Source organism: Nomascus leucogenys, chromosome 12 (genome assembly GCF_006542625.1).
Source record: "Nomascus leucogenys isolate Asia chromosome 12, Asia_NLE_v1, whole genome shotgun sequence".
Lineage (NCBI taxonomy): Eukaryota > Metazoa > Chordata > Mammalia > Primates > Hylobatidae > Nomascus > Nomascus leucogenys.
Window position 1 is genome coordinate 51,432,018 of NC_044392.1, and position 24,660 is coordinate 51,456,677.

A 24,660-nucleotide genomic window follows, 5' to 3' on the forward strand; every position below is an offset into this window, starting at 1 on the left:
TGTCTTCAAGGAGATAACAGAGCACTGAAGACTAGCAAGTGAGCGGACAATTGCAGTACTGGGTACTAGGTGCTACGATGAGATAAACAGAGGATGCTAAGGAGGCAAGTTACCCAGACTTGGCTGGGGTTGGAGAGGTGGAATGGGGGGCGGGCAGAGAATATTTCCGAGAAGATTTAGGGAAACAGTTCAGCAGAAACAACATGAGAATCCATTTCTCAGTCCCTCATAGTGAGGTTTTGGCTTTGGTAGCCGCATGTGTAAAGGACAGGAGGAGAGATAATTTTGAGGGAGTCTTTCCTTCTGGTGTAGTTACAGTGTGGTTATGTGTGGTTGGAGCCTAGCGGGCAGATGATGGTGATGAGTAGGGTACTGGGAGGAGAGGACGGGGCCAGACCACCCCAGGCCTTGTAGCCCTTGTTAGGCAATTTTGTCTTTATCCTAGAAGTAGTGGGAAGCTACTGAGGTTTTAAGCATTGATGTAACAGGATGTAATTTTTCCAGGATGATTCTTAACTTGTAAAATTATTTAAATTTTATTTTGTATCCTTAATATATTTACATATTTCTAAATGTTTTTCCCCAACTTCTCATTTTGAAAAATGTCAAAGCCACAGAAAAGTTGAATAGTTCAAAGCAACACCCTCTACCTTTCACTTGACCCACCATTTTCTACATTTATATTTATTTTATACTTGTACATATATACTCATATATTTAAGTACTTTACATATACTTTAAAATATATTTATATGCTTTTTTGGATGAACCATTTGGAAATAAGTTGCAGATAGCATGACATTTCACCCCTAATTACTCCAATATGTATCTCCTAAGAACAAAGATATTCTCCTACATAACCACAATACCTTTATCACACTCAAGAAATTTAACCTATGACATACACTGTTTTCCCTAGCCTTTAAAAAAATTAAAACTTCCAGAAAATTTGCAAGATTAATACAATTAATTAATACCCATTTATCCACTCTTCACTTAGATTCACTGATAACATTTTGCCAGACTTGGCTTTGTATCTCTCTTTTAATGTATGTGTGTATAATAATAATGAAATAATAATAATTATTTCTGCTGAATCACTTGAGTTAGGTGCAAAATTCTTTTTTTTTCTGAGACGGAGTTTTGCTCTTCTTGCCCAGGCTGGAGTGCAATGGCGTGATCTCGGCTCACTGCAACCTCTGCCCCCTGGGTTCAAGCAAGTCTCCTGCCTCAGCCTCCTGATTAGCTGGGATTACAGACATGTGCCACCATGCCCGGCTAATTTTGTATTTTTAGTAGAGTAGTATTTTTTTTTTTTTTTTTTTTTTTTGGGGATACAATGTTTATTTTATTTCATAGAGAGAAAACTGAAGCTAATTAACTTGCACAAGGTCATATAGCCATTAAGTAGAAGATTCAGAATCCAAACTCAGGCATTCCAACTTCAGAGTCCTCACTTTGCTCTTCTATGCCAGGTATAGGCAAACTTTTTATCTATAGGTCATCTCAAAGCTGTCGCTGATGTTCACAATATCAATCTGGGGGAGCAGCTTCGGGGGCTCTGTGAGTTGCGACAAAGCAAATCTAAAAGCAGCATGTTCCTGTGACTGCTGGTTTGGAAATAATCCCCACAGAGCAATTACATGAGTCATTTTGCAGGGATTCTAGTGAGAGGATTCAAGCTTCTTTCAGTTCTCTCTGGATGCTGGTCATGTCTGGTGTAAGCTGAAACTTCATAGACTCTCCTGGACCAGGGCTTCTGCTGAAATAACAAGAAGCTATGCCCTTTTGTTCTTTTTTTTTTTTTCCGGAACATTCACTTAGTGACTGGAGCTTCAGCAGCCATTAGGAACCATGTGGCAACCTGATTTCTTAAACAGGCAATGGCTTTCCCAAGCACTGGAGCTGACATCAAGGGGGTGCTTACTAAGGATGGTAAAGGTTTCCCTCTATCTATGCATACCCATTCCCTCATGGGGTTTCTCCATGTTGATCAGGCTGGTCTGGAACTCCCAACCTCAGGTGATCCACCCTCCTCGGCCACCCAGGATTACAAGGAATTACAGGCGTGAGCCACTTTGCCCGGCCCAAAATTCTTTTTTTTTTTTTAAACAGAGTCTCACTCTGTTGCCCAGACTGGAGTGCAGTGGCACCATCTGGGCCCACTGCAACCTCCACCTTCTGGGTTCAAGTGATTCTCCTGCCTCAGCCTCCTGAGTAGCTGGGAATACAGGCTGGTGCCACCACACCTGGCTAAATTTTTTTGCATTTCTAGTAGAGATGGGGTTTCACCATGTTGGCCAGGCTGGTCTGGAACTCCTGACCTCAAGTGATCCACCTGCCTCAGCCTCCCAAAGTGATGGAATTACAGGTGTGAGCCACTGCATCCAGCCACAAAATTCTTTTTTTTTTTTTCTTGAGGTGGAGTTTCGCTCTTGTTGCCCAGGCTGGAGTGCAATGGTGCGATCTCGGCTCACAGCAACCTCCGCTTCCTGGGTTCAAGCAATTCTCCTGCCTCAGCCTCCCAAGTAGCTGGGATTACAGGCGTGCGCCACCACCCCGGCAAATTTTGTGCTTTTAGTGGAGACGGGATTTCTCCATGTTGGTCAGGCTGGTCTTGAACTCCCGACCTCAGGTGATCCGTTTGCCTCGGCCTCCCAAAGTGCTGGGATTATAGGCGTGAGCCACTGTGTCCGGCCCCACAAAATTCTTTACACTTAATTGCTATGTACTTTCAATGTGTATCTCCTAAGAACAAGGACGTTTTCATACCTATCCACAATACCATTACCACATCCAAGACATTTAACATTCATACAATACTATAATCAAATACAGTTGATATTCAGATTTCCCCAACTGTCTCATTGGTGTCTACTATAGTTTGAATATGTCTCCTCCAGAATTAATGTTGAAAATTAATCCATGGTGTTGGTATTAAGTGGTGGGGCCTTTAGGAGGTAATAATGCTATGAGGGCTCCACTCTCAAGAATGGATTAATGCCTTTTGAAAGAGCTTGAGGGGGTAAGTCTGCCCCTTCTGTCCCTTCTGCCATGTAAGGTCACCTCGATGGCATATCTATGAGCAACTGGCCTTCACTAGATACCAAACCTGCCAATGCCATAATCTTGGACTTCCCAGCCTCCAGAACTGTGAGAAAATATATTTCTGTTTATAAATTACCCAGCCAGTGGTATTTTGTAACAGCAGCACAGTCTAAATAAACATTATAAATGTTTAATTTTCAGAAACCAATCAAGGATCATGCATTGCATTTAGCTGACTTTAAGTCTGTATTCTGCAAAGATCACTGGCTTCAGGGTGGAGAATGGATTGTAGAGGAGGCAAGAGTGGAAATAGGGAGACAAGTTGGGAGGTTACTGTAGCAGTCTGGGTGAGAGATGATGATGATTTGGACCAAGGTGGTGTTGGTGGTAGTGGAAATGGAGAGAAATTGTGGCTACAAGATGTATATTAGGAAAGTAAAACCTACAGGGTGTGGTAATGGCTTGGTTGTGGGAGGGAAAGTGTCAAGGATAATTACAAGGTTTGTGCATCTAAAGTTAAAAAAACAGTTCAAATAATTCCTGTATATCCTTTATCCTGATACCTAGATTACCCAAATATTAACAATTTACTGTTTATTTGTATGTACCTATCTACAAATATAGAATTATTTTCTGGACTGTTTGAGACTAAGTTTCAGAGATAAAGCCTATTAAACTCTACCTGTGATGGTTATTTATTTATTTATTTTTTTTGAGATGGAGTCTCACTCTGTCGCCCAGGCTGGAGTGCAGTGATGCAATCTTGGCTTACTGTAACCTCTGTCTCCTGGGTTCAAGCGATTCTCATGCCTCAGCCTCCTGAGTAGCTGGGATTACAGGCGTGGACCATGGCGCCTGGCTAATTTTTATATTTTTAGTGGAGAGGGGGATTTCACCATGTTGGCCAGGCTGGTCTCAAACTCCTGACCTCAGGTGATCCGCCCACCTCAGCTTCCCAAAGTGCTGGGATTAGAGGCGTGAGCCACCATGCACGGCCTGTGATGGTTAATGTGCCAACTTCTAGAGGATTGGTGCTCAGATATTTGGCCAAATATGGGTGTTTCTGTGAGAGTATTTTGAATGAGATTAACATTTGAATTGGTAGACTGAGTAAATTGCCCTCCCTAATGTAGGTGGGTCCCATCCAACCAGTTGAAAGCTTGACTAGAACAAAAAGACTGACCCTCTCCGGAGTAAGAGAGACTTCCTTCTGCCTGACTGCTTTGAGACCCCGACATTGGCTTTTCTCAGCCTTCAGACTCAGAGGTAAACACTGGCTCCATCTGGGTCTTAGACTCGGCCTTTGGACTGGAACTACGCCATTGGTTCTCAGGCTTTTGAACTTGGACTGGAACTATATCATCAGCTCCCCTGGGTCTCCAGCTTGCCAGCTTACCCTGATCTTGGGGATATTGGGCTTTATTAGCTTCCATAATCAAAAAGCCAATTTTTTATAATAAAACTATCTCTCAATCTATCAATCTATCTACTATTTGTTCTGTTTCCTTGGAGAATCCTGACTAATGTATATTTACTTAAAAAAAAAAAGATATTTTCTCACATAGCCAGAATATAACTGTCAGACTCCAGAAATGAACATAGATACAGTACTATTCTCTAATCTACAGACCTTATTCAAAATTTGCCAATTGTTCCACTACTATCCTATATATAAAATGAAAAGAAATATTTTCTGGTCCAGGATCCAATCTAGGATCACATGTTGCATTCAGTTGTTATATCTCTTTGTTCTCCATTAACTTGAAATAGTTTCCTAGATTTTCTTTGTCTTTCATGACTTTGGTAGTTTTGAAGTTACAGACATTCATTTTGTAGAATGTCCCTCAATCTGGGTTTGTCTGATGTTTCCTTATGATTAAAATTTAGCACATGCATTTTTGGCTGGAATACTGCAGAAGTAATGTTGAATTCTTCTCTGTGAACCTTACCAGGGCACGTGATCTTTATTTTTGTTATTACTAGTGATAGTTCTGATCACTTGATTGATGGTATCTGTCAGGCTTTTCCACTATAAAATTCCTTTTCTGTCTGTAATTGTGGAAGATACTTTAAGTCTATCTACTTTCCTAATTCTCATTAAGTTTTTTCCCACTAATTTTAGCATCTGAGAAGTATATTGGAGACATCTCTTAGTTAGGGGTTGTTGAAGATGAAATGAGATCATGGGGGTGGGGCTGGGGTGTGGTATGTGATCACCTGGGGAGAGAGTATACGGTGAGAAAAGAATCAGAATGTCTATTAGAAAGGCCACTCTGGTGAGGAGTGGGAAGAGTAGAAGCAGGGAGAGGAGCAGAAAAGTCTTTGTTGGTAGTCTGGGTGAAAGATAACCTGAGTGAAGGCACGAGATGGGCTAGAGAGAAGTACATTGATTAGAAAGCTGCTACAAAGATGGCATCTATAGGACTTGCTTTGGTTAGGACCTTGCAGTTTGCAAATCCAGTGACAGTGTTAGGCAGAGGTAGGAGGCTGAGGTCAGGGAAAGCCTAAGTGTGAAGGTAACATTTAAACAGAAATTTGAATGACTAGAGGGAACTAACCACGTGGAAAGAGAGATCCAGGCACAATGAATGGTATTCACTATATTCTAGATGTGTGATGCCAAGCTCAGTGTTGACATACTTAGGTGTTCAATAAGATATATTGGATGGATGAGTGAATTGATGTATGAATGGAGAGGGCAACTTCACTATTATTGCTGTCGTAAAAATAAACAAAAGCTTTGCAAGTTGCGAGCTCCACAGGGCAAGCTTATTGTCTTTGTTTCTAATAAAAATATAGTCATAATAATATCTACTATTTAATGAAGGTCTGTCATGGCCAGATTAAGGCTTTTAGAGGCTTTAAGCACTGAGAAATTATGTTAGCCACCTCATACACAATTAAACAAAACAACCAAACAATAATAAACACTCATCTGTAACATGAGAATTGGGATGCCCAACAAAGTACTCATTGTTTTCCCCATGATGACTACTTCAATTTTGTTTATATTTAAAAATTGTGCTTACTGAGGTATGATGTACATATAAGAGATTTATAAATCTAGGCTGGGCGTGGTGACTCACGCCTGTAATCCCAGCACTTTGGGAGGCCAAGGAAGGTGGATCACTTGAGATCAGGAGTTCGAGACCAGCCTGGCCAACATGGTGAAACCCCCTCTCCACTAAAAATATAAAAATTAGCTGGGCGTGGTGGCAGGCACCTGTAATCCCAACTATTCGGGAGGCTGAGGCATGAGAATTGGCTTGAACCCGAGAGGCAGAGTTGCAGTGAGCTGGGATCATGCCACTGCACTCCAGCCTGGGTGACAGAGGGAGACTGTCTCAAAAACAAAAAACAAACAAACAAAAATCCCCTATAAATCTTAAATGTAGAGCTGAATTTTACATATGAATATGCCCATATCAAGATAAAGAAAATTCCCAGCACCTCGGAAGACTTCCAGGGAAGTCAGTATTACCCTGCCATAGTTAATCATTAGTCTCATTATTCTAACCTTTATCACCATAGCTTGCTTTTTGTTTGTTTGTTTTTGAGACAGAGTCTCGCTCTGTTGCCCAGGCTGGAGTGCAGTGGTCCGATCATGGCTCACTGCAACCTCCATCTCCTGGGTTCAAGCGATTCTCCTGCCTCAGCCTCCTGAGTAGCTGGGACTACACAGGTGCATGTCACCACACCAGGCTAATTTTTTGTATTTTTAGTAGAGATGGGATTTCACCATGTTGGCCAGGCTGGTCTCGAACTCCCGACCTCAGGTGATCCACCTGCCTCGGCCTCCCAAAGTGCTGGGATTACAGGCGTGAGCCACCGTGCCCAGCCTCAAATGCTAATCTCTTTCAGAAATACCCAGAAAAAAGGGCCAGGCACGGTGGCTCACGCCTGTAATCCCAGCACTTTGGGAGGCCGAGGCGGGCGGATCACCTGAGGTCGGGAGTTTGAGACCAGCTTGGCCAACATAGTGAAATCCCATCTCTACTAAAAATACAAAATTAGCCAGGCATGGTGGCTCACGCCTGTAATCTCAGCTACTTGGGAGGCTGAGGCTGAGGCAGGAGAATCGCTTGAACCTGGGAGGTGGAGGTTGCTGTGAGCCGAGATTGCGTCATTGCACTCCAGCCTGGGCAACAAGAGTGAAACTCCATCTCGAACAAAACAAAACAAAACCCAGAAAATGTTTTACTAGCTGTTGGGCCAGGCAAGTTGACTCATAAAATGAACCATCATATCCTCCTAATCTAGCTGTGAGGCCTCTCAGGTTCCCAAGCTCTCTACTAGGTTATTTACATTTATTCTCCTTTATTCCAGCAACTGTATTATGGTAGGCTATATTATTATTATTATTATTATTATTTTTATTTTTTTTTTTTTTGAGACAGAGTCTTGCTCTGTCACCCAGGCTGGAGTGCAGTGGCGCAATCTCTGCTCACTGCAACCTCTGCCTCCCGGGTTCAAGTAATTCTCCTGCCTCAGCCTCCTGAGTAGCTGGGATTACAGGCGCCCACCACCATGCCCAGCTAATTTTTGTATTTTTAGTAGAGATGGGGTTTCACCATGTTGGTCAGGCTGGTCTCAAACCCTGACCTCATGATCCACCCGCCTTGGCCTCCCAAAGTGCTGGGATTACAGGCGTGAGCCACCGTGCCTGGCCTATATTATTTTTATTTAACTGATGAGCTTCTATTATATCTTCCATCATTCTGTTTATCATCATCTACTATTTATGGCTGTCATTTGGAGAGTGGTTGTTGACTAAATATTTTAGAAAAGAAAATGCTAATTTTCTAAGAGTTTGTTTCATTTATTCATGCCAAAAACATTTAAGGAAACTATTAAGGGCCAGGTGGAAGGAATCAAGAACTCTTGATTCAAATAAGAGGAAGACATGATCTTTCTCTGGAAATGGTTACAGAAAGGAGATTAAAGCACAGTACAGGCCGGGTATGGTGGCTCACGCCTATAATCCCACCACTTTGGGAGGCTGAGGTGGATCACCTGAAGTCAGGAGTTCAAGACCAGCCTGGCCAACATGGTGAAACCCCATTTCTACTAAAAATAACAAAAATTAGCCAGGTGTGGTGGCACATTCCTGTAATCCCAGCTACTTGGGAGGCTGAGGCAGGAGAATCTCTTGAACCTGGGAGGCAGATGTTGCAGTGGGCGGAGATCGTGCCATTGCACTCCAGCCTGGGCGACAGAGCGAAACTCCATCTCATGCACACACACATACACACACACACACACACACACACACACAAACACACACACACACACAGCACAGTACAGAATGGTGAGTGCTGTCACCAGGATATGAACAAAGAGATGTGGGCACAGCAAGGACATTTGTGTGGGAGTAGGGAAGATCTCATCTAATAATTCTTTCTTCCTTTTTTTTGTACAGAGGAAGAAACAATGGCTGGATAAATTAAATGACTTCTTTAAGCCCAACATCCAGTTAGTGAGAGTGTGAATGACATGGTGAGGAGCATGTTATTTGAGTCAGGCAGACCTAGTCTCTGATCATGTGGCTGTGTGACCTTCAGCAATTTTTTTTTTTTTTTGAGATAGAGTCTTGCTCTGTCGCCCAGGCTGGAGTGCAGTGGCGCTATTTTGGCTCACTGCAACCTCTGCCTTCTGGGCTCAAGTAATCCTCCAACCTCAGCCTCCCAAGTAGCTGAGACCACAGGTCACAGGCGTGTGCCCCACCATTCAGTTAATTTTTGTATTTTTTGTAGAGATGGGGTTTCGCCATGTTGCCCAGGCTGGTCTCAAACTCCTGGGTTCAAGCTATCTGCCTCGGTCTCCCAAAGTGCTGGGATTACAGGCGTGAGCCACCACACCCGGCCCAGCAATTGTTTTAATCCCTGTGAGCTTCAGTTTATTTGTGAAACACATAATTTTATCTATTTTGTAGGCAGTCACTACTGTAGGGTTTATCATAGTAGGGTTTCAACATAATCTCTTTTTCTTTCACCCTTCTTATGGCACAGAGCACTGTGATAGAAGTAAAAAAGAAATCAGAGGTCAAGTCCAGGCGCAGTGGCTCACACCTGTAATCCCAGCACTTTGGGAGTTCGAGACCAGCCTGGACAACATGGCAAAACCCTGTTTCTACTGAAAATACAAAAATTAGCTGGATGTGGTGGGGCATGCCTGTAATCCCAGCTATTTGGTCGGCTGAGGCATAAGAATCACTTGAACCCGAGAAGCAGAGGTTGCAGTGAGCTGAGATTCTGCCACTGCACTCCAGCCTGGCTGACAGAGTGAGACTCTGTCTAGAAAAAAAAAAAAAAAAAGGAGGTCAGAAAAAGAAAAGAAGGTCATCTTGCCCCTCAAGCAGGGCCTTATGGGGTGCCAGGATTGTGGTGGGGTCCCCTATTATCTGGGTTTTGTTCTCAGCCCTTTAGGTCTGAAAAGTTGACACTATTAGAACTTCCAGGACTGATTGGCTTCTTGGGGAGGGGCCCATGCTAACAAAGTACACACAACATTTATGAATAGTCCAAAATGCAAATTCATTGAATAATATGATGAACATCTTTCTATAACTGGCTCCCCCCACTTCAGTCTTATGTTTTTATCTTGGAATAGAATAATCAGAAAGTTGTTAATTGAGCACAGAATCTGAATGAAAGAACTTGGATAGTCTTCAGAAATATTTCACCCAGGCTGTGAGAAAAGGCTGATGCTTTCATAACCAAGGACCCTTTTCTAGGCCAAACTTTGCATCTTGCAGATATATTTTAGTGTTGGTGAAAACATAACATATTCCTACTATAATTGCCACCTGTTTGGACTCTATGTGGACCGCACCTTTCTGTTAACATTCATCTCAAATGATATAATCAATTGGATTAGAAGTATCTTAGGTTACACCCTTATCACCTCTGTCTGAACTTTGGTGTTTCCCAAATCTATACCAGCATTCTTACCAGGAGTGATCTCTATACGTAGCTGATTTTAACTAATTTAACTCTCGGAGTTCACCAGATTTCCTCCATTTTCTGGAGGCATTTCATCACAGACTTGTTTGTACTACTTTCAATTATCTATACACCCATGGCCCAAAAGCACGCATCCAATAAATGCCAGTTGAATAAACTGGTGAGAATAAAGGAGAAAACATCAGAAAAAGTGTCAAAGAATGATTTAAATATTTTCTGGCCAGGTGCAGTGGCTCACGCCTGTAATCCCAGCACTTTGTGAGGTCAAGGCAGCAGATCATTTGAGGTCAGGAGTTCGAGACCAGCTTGGCCAACATTCGAGATTTGAGGTCAGGAGTTTGAGATCACCCTGGTCAACATTAGTAGAGATGAAACCCCATCTCTACTAAAAATACAAAAATTAGCCGGGCGGGGTGGTGGGCGCCTATCATCCCAGCTACTCGGGAGGCTGAGGTGGGAGGATCGCTTGAACCCGGGTGGGTGGGGGCGGGGTGGAGGAGGTGGTGGTGGAGGTTGCAGTGAACTCAGATAGTGCTCCAGCCTGGGTGACAGAGGAAACTCCACCTCAAAAAACAAACAAAAAAACCACAAGTCTATTTTTTCTCTCTAGCATTTCTACCTGACCTTAAGGGATACTAAGGAAAGGGTGAGAATGGTGTAGGAAATGTAGAACTCCCAAAGATGGGACGTTGAGGAGGAAGAAACAGAAGAAACACAAGAGCTTTCAGGTTCATCTGTTATATGGGATAAAAGAAAAAAAGAAGAGCTTTCAGGAAAGATTTCTAAGGCCGCTGGAGTCATGCCAGCGATTAGTGCCTGACGGCAAAGTTACCCTTTCCCAGCTGTTGCTGAAATCTAAGGGATGATGATGAGGTGGACAAGGGAGAATGGAGAAAAAGTCTGAAGGGATGTTAAGGAAGCAACTGCCTGGACATGCTAAGATGAAGGGAAGAGTAGAGTAGATTTCGGCTTAGGTATCTGTAAGTATGCTGGTGCATTTCAGAAAAAGAGGGCAAAGAGAGGAGGTTGTTTGTATGAGTTCGCGTTCGGATAGGCTGAGGTTGAGTTTGAGTTTGAGGTGCTCGTTGGAACAAGTAGGTTGAAGTATTCAGTAAGCAGTTAGGCATAAGGGTCTGAGCTTCTGAAACAAACTTGGATGTTAGTTGAAAGCATATAAATGGGTAAGACTCTTCGGGATAAGTGAAGAATTGGAGATAGGGAAACAGTCCAGCTGGACTCGCAGATTTAGAGATGGGCAGTGGCATGGGGGAGCAGGATAAGAAAAGTCGGCAAGGTAAGAAAAAGAGGGCGACATTTTGAAAGCCAAGGGAGCAAGTTTGAAGGCCGCCTCCTGGAGGTCAAGAGGAGGATGACAGATCTATTCTAGCCTCTGTCAAACCGGATTCCGAGGAGTGCAGGCGGGTGGGGGTGGGGCGGAGACATGCCGCTGCGGGAGGCTTAAGTTTAGGGGCGAGAAAGGAGGCAGCCTTAGTAGTACATGTATTTTTAAAGGAAATTTGGCTGTGACGAGACAGAAAGGGCGGGACTTGGTAGTTTAGAGCTCAAGGGGATCATCGGCTTCAGAATCCCCTACTCTTGCGTGAGAGTAACTCTCCGTCTAAGGATGTCTTCTGCAGTTCCTTAGGGTCCATCTTGGAATTTCTCGGCTGTAAACTAAACAAAGCAAAGCAAAACAAAACAAAAACCCAAGTGTCCCTCAGTAAGACAAAAACCAGCATTGCTTGAAAGCCTACTCTCTTTAAAGATCCTGGCATGCAAATAAGGGGCTTTAATGTGGCTCTCAGCGATTGGTAGATTTACAAAATCCGTCATTTCCTTTCGGTGCAGGATGCAAACCAAGAGGCGGCTTTCTGCTTTCCTATTGGCTGTTGGATACGGCTCCGCTTTTAGCCAATCAAACGACTTCCCTTCACCCCTCCCGATAGCTCTTATAAATTACATCAAATTGGTTATTCTTTCCACATTCTTGTCCTTGTAAAAGAAGCTGTAACTGCAATTTTAGCCGTAATGTCAGGACGCGGAAAGCAGGGAGGCAAGGCCCGCGCTAAGGCCAAGTCGCGCTCGTCCCGCGCTGGCCTCCAGTTCCCGGTGGGGCGAGTGCACCGCTTGCTGCGCAAAGGCAACTACGCGGAGCGGGTGGGGGCAGGCGCCCCGGTGTACCTGGCGGCGGTCCTCGAGTACCTGACCGCGGAAATTCTGGAGCTAGCGGGCAACGCGGCTCGGGACAACAAGAAGACGCGCATCATCCCTCGCCATCTGCAACTAGCCGTGAGGAATGACGAAGAACTCAACAAGTTACTCGGGGGTGTCACCATTGCCCAGGGCGGCGTCTTGCCCAATATCCAGGCTGTCCTGTTGCCCAAGAAAACGGAGAGTCACAAGCCTGGCAAGAACAAGTAATTAAGAGGCTTGACACCATACTCATTCACCCCAAAGGCTCTTTTAAGAGCCACCAAAGTGCCAAATGAAGGGCTGATCACGAAATAGCGCATTAGCTCTTTTTTTGAAAACTTGGGTGGCTCTAAAAAGAGCCTTGGGTCTTTGGCTTGTTTGTCTGCATTTATTTGCTTTTGGCTTTGTGGCTTTCGGTTTTCTTTGGTAACAGAACGGCCTGGATGTTAGGCAAGACGCCGCCCTGGGCGATGGTGACTTTGCCCAGCAGCTTGTTCAGTTCCTCGTCGTTGCGAATGGCCAGCTGGAGGTGACGAGGGATGATGCGCGTCTTCTTGTTGTCCCGAGCCGCGTTACCCGCCAGCTCCAGGATCTCGGCGGTCAGGTACTCGAGGACCGCCGCCATGTAGACGGGCGCGCCGGCCCCCACCCGCTCCGCGTAGTTGCCTTTGCGCAGCAAGCGGTGCACTCGCCCTACCGGGAACTGGAGGCCAGCGCGGGAGGAGCGCGACTTGGCCTTGGCGCGGGCCTTGCCTCCTTGCTTGCCACGACCAGACATGACTGAAGTCAAGGTTAAACACAGAGAACGCTCAGAACCTCGCAACAAAATAAGATTGAAAGAGAACCAAGAGGAAAGCCTTTATAAGCTTTCCTAGGGGTGGGGTCAAGAACGAGTTTTTCATTGGTCCTAATATGGCTTCAGAACCGGCCAATCAAGTCAAGAGTCGGTGTTGTTACGTACGCATTGCTGAAAACGCAAGGTCCACACACGGACCAATGGAGATGGATGACTTTCGGAGCCCTAATTTGCATAAGGTGGTTATAAAAGAATCAGGCCCGCCCATTCTTTTACTTCTTTTCTTGGTCAAGCCGCTTTTGTACTTTGTCTTGCCATGCCTGAACCGGCAAAATCCGCTCCGGCTCCTAAAAAGGGCTCCAAAAAAGCCGTCACCAAAGCCCAGAAGAAAGACGGCAAGAAGCGCAAGCGCAGCCGCAAGGAGAGCTACTCCATCTACGTATACAAGGTGCTGAAGCAGGTCCACCCCGACACCGGCATCTCGTCCAAGGCCATGGGCATCATGAACTCCTTCGTCAACGACATCTTCGAGCGCATCGCGGGAGAGGCGTCCCGCCTGGCGCACTACAACAAGCGCTCCACCATCACATCCCGCGAGATCCAGACGGCCGTCCGCCTGCTGCTGCCCGGCGAGCTGGCCAAGCACGCCGTGTCCGAGGGCACCAAGGCGGTCACCAAGTACACCAGCTCCAAGTGAGTCCCTGCCGGGACCTGGCGCTCGCTCGCTCGAGTCGCCGGCTGATTGACTCCAAAGGCTCTTTTCAGAGCCACCCACCTAATCACTAGAAAAGAGCTTGTTCACTTACTTCCTTGGTTCCTTTTCATAAAGTAAGTTACTTTAGTGTGAAGGTCATGGGAAATGGCACACGTAGCGTTTTAACCATTTGGAACTCGAGGGTCCCCGGTGCATGATTGGATTTGCTTTTGAATCTAGAGCGTGTCTTTACTCATTGTGCTGCTTAGCTTTCCTAGGAGTCGGTTCTCAATTAGGATGTTGGGAATCCGCCTCTATACCCGCCCCCACTCCCGCCCCGCACTGGCGCCCTGGTGGCTTCTTGGGTCTGTTTCATTCTAAAACGAAGTGGCTGAGTTCGGCTGTCATTTAAGAGAACTCCAGGACACAATTCAGCCCGGGTTCCGCAAACACCGCGTGACAGCTCTGTATGACTGACGCTTGGTAGCAGCTTTTGTGTCCGGTCACCAGTTCTGCCGTGCGATGGGGCCTCCTGTGGATACCAGCCGTTCTGTGTATTTTGGACGAAGCCCGCGCAGCCGGGTCCCAGCCTTTTCCTGATTGGGCGACATGAATATTCAAAATTCTGCGCCTTTTTCTAATTTGTAGATTTCAGTTTCCGTCGTTCACTTTGAGACTTTGAAATTCCTATTTCTCGTTTTGTTGATAATTTTTGCATTTAATGGTCTCTGCTTTAAATGGTAACGCTACGGCCCCAGATCACTGCGAGGCACTTACCATGTAGATGTGGGCTCAAAAGTCACCTCTCAGAGACCTACGTCATCCACTCAGGAATTCGCGCCTCTCATACTTGCCTGCCTCATTTTATTTTCCTTCTAGCAGCTGTGTGAAATTGGTTCGTCTGTTTTCTTGTTTATGGTATTCTCAAGCCCTTGACAGACCGGCTGGTGTGGTTTGCCCGTGCATCTTCAGCCTGGCACATTATGGACACTTACTTAAATACTACGTATTGATCTAATATTGTTGGGTTAATTTTTCCATCCTAGTCTTTTCTTAATCGCTTCCGTGGATGGATGATGGGTGCTGTTCATTTCCATTAGGTGTATGTGAAGGCATAGTGAAAATGGAAATGTTTTTGGAGCTACTTCCTCAAATGTATCCTTAGTCACCTCAGTTGCAACAGCTGGGAGGGGGCCGTGTTAAGATTTTTTTTTTTTTGCTACAAAGAGGAGGTGGCAATGGTAGATCCACCCTTATGCTTCTCAGTTTAGCATAACCTCTTTTGGATTTTCATCAAATTCAGCGTGTTGGTCACTGGAAAGAGCCTTTTCCTTCTCCTTTTCTTACTCTCCCCTCATGGTGTTCCCCTCTTAGAGGAGCTTTTAATTTACACTCACCACCTCATTTGCTTTTCAGGAGGCCATGCAAGATAGGCGGGACTACAGAGTTAATCTCCTTTTTACAAATGAGGCCAAGAGAAGCCTCATTGGTTCACAGTCATGCAACTCATACTGTCCACCCTTGTATTCTCAGATGCAGGACAATTGCATTTTAGTTTTATTTTATGGAGGTGCAGAATATTTACTCTTTCTGTCCCACCCTTGATTCTGCCGAGGAAGACACTGATGGTTTAATGAGTGATTCAATTCTGTTTTTGGCTAAGGGCTTTTGGAGTTGGCGGCAGGGGTTCGATGAATCCAAATGAGCTCTAGACATTATCACAGACTGAATAGATCTTAATTGTCTCCTACATGTGTGTTTTCAAATGTGTGTAGATGCTATTGTTATTAATAAAGTTACCAATTAATTTAAAGGCTTTGCTGGATTCTTTTATCTACAGTGTATTTTCTCAATGAATGAAATTAACAGATACAACTTGCACTGTGTCTGTAGAAAAGCGTGGGTGCCTCTAATCTGGGGGATGACTATTTATAAGCCACCAGCCAAACTGCTGCCCGAAAAGTGCACTGGGGCTGAAATAGTCTGTTACAAGGCCACTGTTAATGCTTAGTAATTGAAAAATAATATGATCACAAATAGAAAGCAGTACAAATAAGATGGAAGAAATAAAGTTCATAATAAAGTTAAGCTAACACCTACGGAGCACTTACTACGTGCCAGGTAGTGTTCTAGGCCCTTTATACGTATAGACTCATCTAATTCTCACTGGGACCTCAGGAAGTAGTACTGTTATTATCACCCATTTTACAGATAAGGAAACTGAGGCAAAGAGAAGCCTTTCTTCAGAAACTCTCCAGAGAATAAGCTCCTAGGTTAGCAGTTAAGGGACTTGAGAAACAGGATCATTCTGAAAACCTGGACCCTTCCTGTGTTTTAGGGGGAAATATCTATGCTTTAGAATTGAAAAGAAATACCACTGGCTTTATTCTCTTCAGAGTGCACCCTGGATATAAATCCTGGGTGGTGGTGGCTGACTACGTGGAGGGTGGGATCATAGGTGGCTGTGATCCTTCATCCCAGAGGCCATAGCTCAACTCAATTGAGTTTGTCCCCACAGTGGTGGGGCTCACCAGCTGGAATCCTTCACTAACATGAGAGAGCCTTAGTTGCTGGTTTTGGGCCCCGCCTGGGGATGATGTTCACTGGGAAAGATGTTATAGAGTCAGGAAGGGGGGGAAGAGGTGATAGATTTTGATATTTTAACTCTGGAGGGGAAGTAATTGGTGAGATTAATCCTGAAGAACCTCTTTGATCATTTCTCCTGCTCAGACATCTTTAAACATTTGCTTATGTTGGGGTTAATAACAATAATTGTTAAAATAATGATTGCTTCCCCCTGCTGAGCACTTAACTGTTTACCTTAAACTTACTTAGCAGTAAGCTAAGAGTCTGCCTTACGCTTACTTAGCAGGATGGTCTCGATCTCCTGACCTTGTGATCCACCCGCCTCCTGAAGTGCTGGGATTACAGGCATGAGCCACCACGCCCAGCCTACAGCCACTTTTTAAGATAGGTTCTGTTGGCCGCACGCAGTGGCTCACACCTGTAATCCCAGCACTTTGAGAGGTCAAGGTGGGTGGATCATTTGAAGTCAGGAGTTCGAGACCAGTCTGCCCAACATGGTGAAACCCCACCTCTACTAAAAATACAAAAATTAGCCTGGCATGGTGGTGGGCACTTGTAGTCCCAGCTACTTGGGAGGCTGAGGCAGGAGAATCCCTAGAACCTGGGAGGTGGAGGCTGCCGCCACTGCACTCCAGCCTGGACGACAGAGGAAGACTCTATCCCCCCACCAAAAAAAAAAAAAAAGAAAAAAAAATGAAGGACTAAAAGGACACTGTCATAGCTCCGTAATATGGCTTATCAATAATTCTGGAGTAGGCCTGAAGGGCAGCTCTGTTTGGGTTTCAGAAATTGACCCTTAAGTGAGAGACTGTCCCTGTAACCGAGGGGACTAGGTTTAATAATTCATTTAATATGTGTGATTGAAAATCTGTATCTACTAATTTTATAAATACTAAGTATCTATGAACATTATTAAATTCTATAAGAACGGCATTCTAGGACCAATTTTCTTCTCTCTGACTCTTAAACATTGTTAGGTGTGATATCATTTGTTCTTTCATTCAAGAATGTATTGAGTATCTGTGAAGATGGCAGGCAATCTGCTACGTAGTGAGGACAGAAAATTGAACAGGAGTGGCTTCTGCCTTCCTGGACCTCTAGTGACTAGAAGAGAAGACATATTAATCCAGTGACTATGAGAAAGTGTGACAAGTATTACGACTGTAGAAGTATAGATATAGAGAGTATAATGGAGGGAGTCATAACTTCACATTGGTGGGTGTAGGGAAGGCCTCCCTGAGGAAAGAACCTTTAGGATGACACTTGACAAGGATAGGAAGGGTGTACCAGGCAGTGGATGGCATGGGCAAAGGCCTGGAGAGTGGAAAAGATCATGCTCAGGTAGATAGGAAGAACTGCAGGAAGTCTAGTACAGGCGGCGGGTAGAGGGCAAGGAGGACAGTGCAGCATCAAGAGGTTACACAGGTAGACAGAGCCAGATCTTGCAGGATTAGGCCAGAATGTGTAAACTGACTTTAAAGAAACCAATGAGCTCCTAGGCTGACCTGACTATGGGAACAGAAAGGAGCTGTGTGGCACTAAAAACAGAAGAGTTAGTCTCAGAGGCTCCATGGTTTATGCCCATCAAGCACCCTCTGGAGCAGATGGTACCCTGACCCTCAAAAGTGTGTGTTTGTCCCCTGCAACAGGGCTTCCCTTAAAGTGGAAATGGCTTTGTCAGGCCAACCAGATTGACAACAACTACCATGGTCACCTGCCTCTGTGTGCTGTAGGTGGCCTTTTCATTATAGTTTGGCTTTCTTTGCAACTCTGCTTCTGGTGGAATGATGGGTGGATCAGGGGAACCGAATATGTGCTCTTTAGAGAGTTGTCTCCAGGATGTAGTTTATCATGATCCCCTGTCCTCTATTTTCTGTAAATTGGTACTTAGAGGCTTGATTAGATTTAGGTTTACTTTTTCACTCCATGACATGACTCCTTCATAGGTGGTCATGTCTTTTCTATCAGGAGACATGTAATGTCTAGCTCCTTCTTTTTTTGTGGTAACAGCAGTGATTCTCAATGCTTAGATCAATTAATTCATTATCAATTGCAAAATAATGATATTCTGTCACTCTTCTTTCATATATTAGCTGGAATACTTTGGTAAAGAGGAATATTATTATTTTTTAGGGATAAGGTCTTGTTCTGTCACCTAGGCTGGAGTACAGTGGCCAGATCATAGCTCACTGGAACCTCAAACTCCTTGGCTCAACTGATCCTCCCACCTGAGCCTTCCCAGTAGCTAGAACTATAGTAGGCATCACCACGTTGAGTTAATTTTTAAGTTTTTTGTAGAGATGCTATGGTACCAAGGCTGGTCTTGAACTCTTGGCCTCAAGTGATCCTCTCACTTCTTTTCAAATCGCTGGGAAAAATTATTATTTTTAATAGTAAATATCTGGAAACTACTTACATATCTACTAGTATGTGGCAATAAAGTGTTAGGGTCCCTTTTGGTGGAAATAAAAAAGGATATGTGTGTATTGATACGTATGCACCAATATTAAATAAAACACTTTCCAGGGATTTCACATAACAAAACTAATAATAGTGGCTACTCTTTTTTTTTTTTTTTTTTTTTTGAGATGGAGTCTCATTCTTGTTGCCCAGGCTAGAGTGCCATGGCACGATCTTGGCTCACTGCAACCTCCACCTCCCAGGTTCAAGTGATTCTCCTGCCTCAGCTTCCCGTGTAACTAGGATTACAGGTGCGTGCCTCCATGCCTGGCCAATTTTTTGTATTTTTAGTAGAGACGGGGTTTCACCATGTTGGCTAGGCTGGTCTCAAACTCCTGACCTCAGGTAATCCACCTGTGTCGGCCTCCCAAAGTGCTAGAGTTACAGGCACGAGCCACTGTGCCTGGCCAATAGTGGCTACTCTTTTTTTTTTTTTTTGAGACGGAGTCTTGCCCTGTCACCCAGGCTGGAGTGCAGTGACACGATCGTGGCTCACTGCAACCTTCACCTCCCAGATTCAAGCAATTCTTCTGCCTCAGCCTCCCAAGTAACCAGAACCATAGGCTCGTGCCACCACGCCCGGCTAATTTTTGTAGTTTTTAGTAGAGACAGGGTTTCACCATGTTGGCCAGGCTGATCTTGAACTCCTGACCTCGTGATCCACCCGCCTTGGCTTCCCAAAGTGCTGGGATTACAGGCGTGAGCCAACGCACCCGGCCAATAGTGGCTACTCTTTTTTTTTTGAGACGGAGTCTCGCTCTGTCGCCCAGGCTGGAGTGCAGTGGCGCAATCTTGGCTCACTGCAAGCTCTGCCTCCCGGGTTCACGCCATTCTCCTGCCTCAGCCTCTCCGAGTAGCTGGGACTACAGGCGCCCGCCACCACGCCCGGCTAATTTTTTTGTATTTTTAGTAGAGACGGGGTTTCACCGTGGTCTCGATCTCCTGACCTCGTGATCCACCTGCCTCGGCCTCCCAAAGTGCTGGGATTACAAGTGTGAGCCACCGCGCCCGGCCGGTGGCTACTCTTAAGGAGAAGAATTTCCTTGGGCCAAAAGATTTTGCTTTTTCCTTTATATCTTTCAGTGCTGTTTATGATCAATGTTCACTTAAAAACAATGTCAGCAGAGGTTATGTGAACAGTGGGATTATTGGCCATTAAAAAAAAGCCTATAAGAATATTTTTTGGTGTAAATAATGTATTTAAAAATACCTGTTCTACTGCCTGGCACTGAGTAGACTCTCAATACATTGTAGTTAATTCTGAAAAATAGTTAAAAAAAACCTTCATCAATGCAAATAGCAATCAACTTAATAACAACAGCAGCAACAGCAACAACAAAAACTCCAGAAGTCCCTAGGGTGGATGAGGTAACATATAGGTTTGGGATTGAGTCTCCACTATACCTAACCTATTTTTTAAAAACCCCTCAAGATTACAAACACTTGCTTTGCAGGAGGCAGTCTCTGGAGTGATTTTCCTGACTAGTTAACTTCACTAATGTGTCCTCGGTCACAGGTTTGGTCATCAGACAGACTAGGAAAGCCAGTCAGGCTCTTTAAGGAGGCCTGGGTCATCGAGAGCTGTGAAACTAGCTAAAAATCAGAGTTGATGGAACTGGCCTGGGAGAGTTGGTATAGGTTCTTGAGCAAGTCAAGAGCAATATTTTGGGCAGGTTATTATGACCTTTGTATCTTTATTCTGAAGAAATGTGCAGGATGCATAGAAGAAAGAGAATACAGGAAACCGGAAACCAGTGGGGAGGCTGCTGCAACCAGTAATGAGGTCTTAGACAAGCATAGAGACAGCAGGGAGAGAGAAGATAAACAAAAACCATGTTCTGAATGAAGGAGGCAAAAAACTGTTTTAGTTTTCTATTTATGTGTAAAAAATTACCCCAAATTAAGTGGCTTAGGACAATACTCATTTAGCCTCTCATAGTTTCTGTAGGTCTGGGCATGGCATAGTGGGAGTCTTTGATTGGAATCTCACAAGGGTAAAATCAAAGTGTCAACTGGGCTGCATTTTCATATGAAGCCTGGGATCTTCCAAACTCATCCAGGTTGTTGGCAGAATTCAGTTTCTTGCAGGTGTAGAATTGAGGCCCTCGAGGCTGCCCTTCTCCACGGGCAGGTCACAGCATGGATATTTGCTTCTAATGGTCAGCAGAAGAGCATCTCTGTTGCTTCCACTTTATCTAATTCAGGGAAGGCATTGACTCTCTTTTAAAAAGCTCACTAGGCCGAGTGCAGTGGCTCATGCCTGTAATCCCAGCACTTTGGGAGATCGTGGCAGGCAGATCACCTGAGGTTCGAGACTAGCCTGGCCAACATGGTGAAACCCCAGCTCTACTAAAAATACAAAAATTACCCGGGCATGGTGGCAGGTGCCTGTAATCCCAGCTACTCAGGAGGTTGAGGCAGGAGAATCGCTGGAACCCATTTAAACAATGGGTACCAGGGGCCAGGACTCATGGGAGCCATCGCAGAATTTTGCCTACTACAGGAATATAAAGGAAGTCAGATACTTTTCTGTGATTTAAATTCATTTTAAAATAAAAGAGTAAAAAGTAAAAATTCCCAGTTACTGAAGGCCCACAGCGTGCAAAATACTATAGACATACCATTTCAAATCCTCAGAACAAATCCTGAAAGGTAAATGTTATGGTTTTTATAGTGAGGATACTGAGGTTCAGACATGTCAAAGAACTTGGAATTTTCCTTCTAGTACATCATGTTGTATCAAAACAACCCCAAAAAGGTAAATATTACCTCCATTTTACAAACAAAGAAATGGATATTTATGCAGTTTAAATAACTTGGCATTCCCTGATACACCATGGTGCTCCTGAATTTTACTAAAATATTTGTCTAAAATTTGCAAATCGCAAATAATCTGAGGATCTAGCAACATATTTTCCATGTCTGTTTAATAGAACCATAGAATATTAGTGCTGGAAGGAACCCAGAAATCATCTGGTCCAATTTCCTCATATTATGTTTTTCCTGATTTTAGTATAAAATTATTCTCTCACCTTCTGTCCCCATCAGATCCCTAAGTGGAGTAGATGTTCTTTAGAGGCCCATCTTTGGGATCATCTCTCTTTTTGCTTGGAGACAGGGTCTCACTCTGTCACCCAGGCTGGAGTGCAGTGGCGTGATCTCGGCTCATGGCAATCTCTGCTTCCCGGGTTCAAGCGATCCTTGTGCCTTAGCTTCCCAAGTAGCTGGGGCTGCAGGTGTGCACCACCATGCCCAGCTAATTTTTGTATTTTTGGTAGAGATGGGGTTTCTCCGTGGTCTCAAACTCTGGGGCTTAAGTGACCTGCCTGCTTGGCCCTCCCAATGTGCTGGGATTACAGGAGTGAGCCACTGTGTCCGGCTGGGGCCACCTCTTCATAAGCTCTTCCCAGGGACTCCCAGGGCTTTCTCCAGCTCTTCTGGGCAGATGAGAGAGGCCAGCTGGGGTCTCTAGATGTGCCTCCAGATACACACTCCCAGCTGCCTGAAGTACGCGGCCACTTGCCATTGCCAGTTGACGGTTATGATCCAGTGTTGCCTGAAGTGAACTCTCTTCAGCAGCTCCTCCTCGCAGGCTGTCTATTCCTGTGAAGGTGGCATCATTCTCCTAGTCATTCAGGCAGGAAGGTGCAGAGTCATCTTGGATTACATTTTGCCCCAACAACTCCCTTTCCGCTCTTTCCCCTATCCAGGTTCAGGCAATCTTCTATGTGCAATGAAGTCAACAGTTCCCCTCCTGTCCATTCCTGTGTCTGGTTCCCTTGTTCTCATCCTTGGTCCTCTCATCTTTGTCCCCAAGACTTGGCCTTCTGCTTTGGGTATGGCTCCCTTCTGATTGGTTTTGCACCCTCCATCCCAAATTAACCGACTGTATACACAGCTCATATCACGTTACTTAGAATCATGGCTGCACTGTGTCCCCTGACATTTCCTCCTTAAAATGTTGTTTTTAATGTAAACTTATTTGGAGATATCTCCCTTTTCCTTATTTAGTACTATCCCATTTTATTTATTTATTTTATTTTATTTTTTGAGACAGAGTCTCGCTGTCACCCAGGCTGGAGTGCAGTGGCGCAATCTCGGCTCACTGCAGGCTCCGCCCCCCGGGGTTCACGCCATTCTCCTGCCTCAGCCTCCCGAGTAGCTGGGACTACAGGCGCCCGCCACCTCGCCCGGCTAATTTTTTGTATTTTTAGTAGGGACGGGGTTTCACTGTGTTAGCCAGGATGGTCTCAATCTCCTGACCTCGTGATCCGCCCGCCTCGGCCCCCCAAAGTGCTGGGATTACAGGCGTGAGCCACCGCGCCTGGCCAGTATTATCCCATTTTATGTGCATTCCTTACTCAGTCTGAGACAATTGTTCTTTTTGCTTTTATGTGTTATTGTGAAAAAGTATATTTCTATGCATTTAAAAATTATTCTTACGTAGTATTTATTTATTTATTTATTATTATTTTTTTTTTGAGACGGAGTTTTGCTCTTGTTGCCCAGGCTGGAGTGAAATGGCACGATCTCGGCTCACTGCAACCTCCACCTCCCCGGTTCAAACAATTCTCCTGCCTCAGCCTCCCAAGTAGCTGGGATTATAGACACCAGTCACAACGGCCAGCTAATTTTTATATTTTTAGTTGAGATGGGATTTCACCAAGTTGGCCAGGCTGGTCTCGAAATCCTGATCTCGTGATCCGCCCACCTCAGCTTCCCAAAGTGCTGGAATTACAGGCGTGAGCCACCGCGCCTGGCCTCCTCTTGGGTTTTTATGGAAGCTTCACGATGTCAGCATTCCTTCCCCCAGGGTATAGGGCGGGAACCTCTCTGGGGAGGGTCTTAAGACCCTCAATTAGAAAAGTGGGCAAATAGGCCGGGCGCGGTGGCTCACCCTTGTAAACCCAGCACTTTGGGAGGCCGAGGCGGGCGGATCACGAGGTCAGGAGATCGAGACCACGGTGAAACTCCGTCTCTACTAAAAAAAATACAAAAAAAATTAGCCGGGCGTGGTGGCGCGCGCCTGTAGTCCCAGCTACTCGGAGAGGCTGAGGCGGGAGAATGGCGTGAACCCGGAGGTGGAGCTTGCAGTGAGCCGAGATTGCGCCACTGCACTCCAGCCTGGGCGACAGAGCGAGACTCCGTCTCAAAAAAAAAAAAAAAAAAAAGAAAAGTGGGCAAATATTAGAGTCCTGCCTTGGGGCAGGTGAAAGGAGGGCAGGAGAAAGTCAGAGAGATTCTGTTTCCTGAGACCTGCCTCTGAGGCCTAACACACCCAACATTGGAGTGTACTGTACTCTGTAAAAAGACCATACAAGGGCTATGGGAGTTGTGAACCAGGAACTGTGGACAGAAACCAATATACATTATAACACCACATATATGTATATTTTTTCTTTCTTTTCTTTTCTTTTTTTTTTTTTTGAATCTTGCTCTGTTGCCTAGGCTGCAGTGCAATGGTGCTATCTTGGCTCACTGCAACCTAAGCCTCCTGGGCTCAAGAGATTCTCCTGTCTCAGCCTCCTGAATATCTGGGATTACAGGTGCACGCGGCCATGCCCGGCTAATTTTTTGGATTTTAGTAGAGACAAAGTTTCACTGTGTTGCCCAGGTTGGTCTCGAACTCCTGAGCTCAGGCTATCCACCTGCCTAGGCCTCACAAAGTGCTAGGATTACAGGCGTGAGCCACCACGCCTGGCCTATATATGCATATTTTTTCTAACACTTACATAGTTTTTCTTGGTGCCAAGAATGTTTTAAACACTTTACATGTATTAACTCATTTTATCCTCACAAAACCGTATCAAGTAGGTAGTATAAGTATATCCATTTACAGATTGGGAGATGGAGGAATCACAGAGAGGTTAAGAAACTTTCTCATAGTCACACAGTCGGTGCCAAACCAGATTTCAACTCCA

General features: G+C 44.9%; 3 protein-coding genes across 3 annotated transcripts; 2 read left to right on the top strand and 1 right to left on the bottom strand.

The window, feature by feature from the left end:
• The first annotated feature begins 11,947 nt into the window (after positions 1 to 11,947).
• LOC115837632 (histone H2A type 2-B) lies at positions 11,948 to 12,480 on the top strand. Its single transcript, XM_030824673.1, has one exon. The coding sequence runs from the start codon at positions 12,039 to 12,041 to the stop codon at positions 12,429 to 12,431; it is 393 nt and encodes a 130-aa protein (XP_030680533.1). The 5' UTR covers positions 11,948 to 12,038; the 3' UTR covers positions 12,432 to 12,480.
• Positions 12,481 to 12,580: 100 nt separating this feature from the next.
• Positions 12,581 to 13,032, bottom strand: LOC100596044 (histone H2A type 2-C). The gene has a single exon (XM_003259154.3). It carries the CDS (start codon positions 12,979 to 12,981, stop codon positions 12,592 to 12,594), a length of 390 nt encoding a protein of 129 aa, XP_003259202.1. The 5' UTR covers positions 12,982 to 13,032; the 3' UTR covers positions 12,581 to 12,591.
• Positions 13,033 to 13,277: 245 nt separating this feature from the next.
• Positions 13,278 to 15,506, top strand: LOC100595691 (histone H2B type 2-E). Its single transcript, XM_003259153.3, has one exon. It carries the CDS (start codon positions 13,316 to 13,318, stop codon positions 13,694 to 13,696), a length of 381 nt encoding a protein of 126 aa, XP_003259201.1. The 5' UTR covers positions 13,278 to 13,315; the 3' UTR covers positions 13,697 to 15,506.
• Positions 15,507 to 24,660: the final 9,154 nt, after the last annotated feature.